Source organism: Priapulus caudatus, unplaced genomic scaffold, assembly GCF_000485595.1.
Source record: "Priapulus caudatus unplaced genomic scaffold, Priapulus_caudatus-5.0.1 Scaffold2279, whole genome shotgun sequence".
NCBI classification, from domain to species: Eukaryota; Metazoa; Priapulida; class Priapulimorpha; order Priapulimorphida; family Priapulidae; genus Priapulus; species Priapulus caudatus.
The window spans coordinates 25,247-29,747 of NW_014579340.1; the positions used below are offsets into that span (position 1 = coordinate 25,247).

At 44.9% G+C, this 4,501-nt stretch overlaps 1 protein-coding gene across 1 annotated transcript in view; it reads right to left on the reverse strand.

Annotated features, from left to right (window-relative positions):
* Positions 1 to 3,662, reverse strand: part of LOC106818492 (ephrin type-A receptor 5-like) — a 13,139-nt gene extending 9,477 nt beyond the window's left edge. The window contains exons 1-3 of the mRNA XM_014823190.1: positions 3,510 to 3,662; positions 2,137 to 2,451; positions 811 to 1,019 (exon numbers count right to left, since the gene is read on the reverse strand). Coding sequence (XP_014678676.1) covers positions 811 to 1,019; positions 2,137 to 2,451; positions 3,510 to 3,636 — 651 coding nt within the window. The 5' untranslated portion in view covers positions 3,637 to 3,662. The remainder of the gene's footprint in view (positions 1 to 810; positions 1,020 to 2,136; positions 2,452 to 3,509) is intronic.
* Between the last annotated feature and the right edge of the window lie 839 nt (positions 3,663 to 4,501).

Below are 4,501 nucleotides of genomic sequence, written 5' to 3' on the forward strand. Positions count from 1 at the left end.
CTTGAGTGACGTAGTCGTCACGGTAACCGCGGAAACAAAGGCGCCATCTTGAGTGACGTGGTCGTCGCGGTAACCGCGGCAACAAAGGCGCCATCTTGAGTGACGTGGTCGTCGCGGTAACCGCGGCAACAAAGGCGCCATCTTGAGTGACGTGGTCGTCGCGGTAACCGCGGAAACAAAGTCGCCATCTTGAGTGACGTGGTCGTCACGGTAACCGCGGAAACTAGTGCGGCTGATGCAGCGGTGAATTGGTAAGGATGCGGGAGGTGTGTTCGACAATTGGGTGAGCTATGAGGTAGCCAGACGGTAGGTGACTGTTGAGTATCTAATATCTGTACTAACACTACGTAATTAAAGGTTATTAATAGTGTGCTCGTCGGATGCTTTGCTGCACTTTTTTCCCATTTGATTACAGCGACTAAAAAAAGTTGACTTTCCTCGCGGCAAAGTAAACTAGCAGGATTTCTCCTTTGACGACTTTCAAATTAATATTTAAATGTTAATAAAATCAATTTTGAAAGCAAAATGCACGTGTGTGTGCGTTTCATCTACCTGGAAGCTGTGCTTATGCAGTGCTGTGCGTGCGTGCGTGTGCGTGCGTGCGTGCGTGAAGTTCGTGTCTGTGTGTGCGTGCGTGTGTGCATGCGTGTGTGCGCTTGCATGCATGCGTGTGCCTGCGTACGTGCGTGCGCGTGCGTGCGCGTCTGTGTGTGCGTGCGTGTGCATGCGTGCGTGCGCGTGTGTGTGCGTTCGTGTGTGCGTGCGTGCATGCGTGCGTGTGCCTGCGTACGTGCGTGCACTTATACATACCTGGAAGCCATACTCGGTGCTGCGCGGGAGGCTGCGGAACGTGAAGTTGGTCGACAGAGTCTGCCTCATCGTGACATTGAGAACGCTGTAGCGTAGATACTGCTTCACCTCGTACAGATCTATCTCCTCTAGCAGCGGCTTCTTCCACGACACGAGCAACGTGTCGTCGCCTAGGTTACGCGACGTCACGCCACTGACGCGCGAGTGAACTGAAACACGGAGAAGTGACGGTTAGTGTGGTGTAGTAGTAACGCTGAAGGGGTCGTTGTCGTATCAGGTACTACAGATATGTACCCGAGGTACATATATATGTATACACAAAGTGAACCAGACTTGTACTACAGAAGTGTACCCTAACCCTAACCCTAACACTAAACATACCTCACATAAAAATATAAACATAATACTAAACAACCTAAAACTACCTCGGGTACATATCTGTAGTACCTGATATGACAACGACCCCATCTGTAGCAGTAACATGGATATATATTTGATTATATTTGTTTAAGATTTACGTGGAGATATTTTTTTATGTATGTAGCAGATTTGAACACCCTTGCTCATCTAGAAGAGAGGGTTAGTGCGGTGTAGTAGTAAAATGGATATATATTTGATTACATTTGTTTTAGATTTACGTGGATATTTTTTTATGTAGCAGATTTGATGTATTTCCAATACACATCATGAACACGCATCGTGCTCATCTAGAAGATATTGTTAGTGTGGTGTAGCAGTTATAAAGCTAACTCCAACTCTAACCTAATGTATAACTGGAATCCTAACTTATATCTTCACCCTGGTCTGAGCTTTGACCGAATTCTAACCTAACCCAACCCTAATCTTGAATATAACCCCAACCTAACCCTAAATTTATCCCTATACCCAACCCTAACTCTATAACCTAACCTTAATCCTAACACTAACCCCAACCTAACCCTAAATCTATCCCTAGCCTCAACCCTAATATAACCCTAACTGTAGCCTAACCTTAATCCTAATTCATAACCCTAACCTAACCCTAACTCTAACCCAAACCTAATCCTAAATCATAACCCAACCTAACCCTAACCTAACCCTAACTCTAACCCAAACCTAATCCTAAATATAACCCTGCCTTAACCCCTAACCTAACCATAAATCTATCCCTATACCCAACCCTAATATAACCCTAACCTCAATCCTAAATATACGCTTAACCTAACCGTGACCCTATCCCCAACCTAAATCTAACCCTAACCCTAACCCTAACCCTAACCCTATCCCCAACCTAACCCTAACCCCAACCTGACCCTGACCCCTAGCATCGCGTCATCTGTCACTCACTGAACGGTGCCGTGTTGACGGTGATCGACGTGAACGGTGACACGCCGCTCTGCGGTGACACGCCGTTCTCCGCGTACACGAATATCTTATACGTCGCCGTCTGCTCCAGTCCGGACAGCTGAACGCTCGTGTTGCTGATGTTGCCCTCTGGTGGGCCGGACGGGACGTAGTGGATCGCGCCGCCGCAGATGTCGCAGGCGACGCGGTAGCGCACGTCGTCGCGAGCGCCCGTGTCCGCCGGGGGCAGCCATGACAGCATCACTGTCGCCTGGTCGCTGAACACCATGCTCAGGTTGCGCGGCGGCGATGGAGGACCTACAGAGGGGAGGAACACGCATGTACGCGGTCAGTAGTGGAACACCATGCTGAGGTTGCGGAAGAACTACGGAGGGGAGGAACACACATGTACGCGGTCAGTAATAAATCTTATTGCACCACTAATAACTCACCTATCTGCGGTAAACAACTCCTCACGGCAAAAGAAAAGCCTAACGTCGGCGCGAATGCTGACTCTCTGCACAACGCTGCGTACTCCCCATACATTATCATGCAATTTTCATTGTACAATGAGCTTTTGTAAGCCTCGCGAAATTTTCTGTATAAAATAAATGCAAAGATGTATGCAAAAAAACCTGTAACTAAATAAAACGTGTATCCTTCACTTTTAATATTTCCGGTTGTCTTAATTGTCACTCTCATACATGCCTCATTGGTATTCCATTCGTATTATTAGCATTAATTAGCACATGCCACAGCTAAAACGCTTTTTCTTACTTAGAAAATAGATCTGAAATCAAGAAAATCATCTTGTTTTTGGAAAATTTATCTAGTTTTAAGATTCCAACTTTTCGAAAAATTTTCAAAAATCTCGACAAGATTTTAAGATTATATATCTAGGGTTTGTTTCTAGTTTCAAGAATAATAATCCTATTTTCGCACCTATATGCCAGAAGACGTTCAAGCAATGTATATATATGTATATATCAAGCATATATATTGCATGGTTTACCGTGCATATTATATAAAGTCATTCAAATTATTATTAAATCTCAATTAATTTAAAGCAATAAATAAATAAATGAGTATAAAAAAAAATCATAAGATCTTTGGTTCACAGTGAGCAGTACTATCCCACAATGCAACGATCGATGTATCGTAAAGTAAGAAACGGCATAGTTTACACGTATTTGTATTCCATAATACATGCTGACCTCGTGAAATTTCTTCGGTTGTTTGCATTTAATTTCGTATGATTTCTAATATATTATTGCTAAAATAAATAAAATACTATTTATAACAGGACCCCAAACTTCACCAACGCGACGCGCGGCACTCCCGCGAGCGCGGACCACCAGATGTCGCCGGTGACTTACGTGTGCAGGGGCTGGATCGGGCGTCGATGGCAGCTCTGTAGAATCCCGTCTCACACTCACACTCCTGTGAGCCGATCGTGTTCGAGGAGCTGTGCGCGGGGCAGAAGTCACAGTGGCCGTTGCCCATGTGAGATTTGTACCTTCCCTTGGGGCAGGCTGCAAGAAAGACAAGACAACACGTCAGAAACTAGAACCCTGGAATCTTCAATCTTCACCGAAAAACGGTTCCGAAATACATCAATATGCAGTAAAACAGTACATCAAGTAATTACATTACCCTGCAAAAAAACCATCAAATACCAGCAAATATTCCAGTAGAAAAGACATCTGTTTATGAAAGCAATTTTTTGACATTTCGCATACAGTGAAATCTCCTCTATAGAGAGAGCAGCTGCATATAAAGGATCCTCTTTTTTTGGGGGAGGGGTATTCCTTCAGCTACGCAGGTTTGACTGTTTAATAGCATACTTAACGTTCGCGACAATCTCAACTTCGAAAAATACAATACTCGCGAACGCCGGTCGTTCGTTTCGTTTTCTACCGCTAGATGGCGCCGCGATGTCTCAACGAAGTCAAACGACCGCTGCCGTCGTCGTTGTGACTTCGACGACGAACAACCGATTTTACGGAAGGGATTAGACAACGGATAATATCGTCTGCATTACAAAATTCTGTCGGCGCGAAAACAATGACGTAATCACGTGTCGACACAGTGTTCAAACTCAGCCGCCCCGAGCGTTAATCTGCTTTTAATGAAACAATTCACGTCAACCACTCAAAAGGAAAATAATAAAACGCCGCTCAGCGCAAAATCCGTGTTTGTTTTCGAGCGCGAGAAAGCGCGAATAATCAACTGAGCGACGGGACTGATCCGCGTTTTGACACGCTAATGAAACGCGCCGACGCGGAAAAGGAAAAATCTTCACGCAATTTCAATTAGCATCTAACAATGATCACCCCCACGCACGCACGCACATGAATATTGAGTTTAT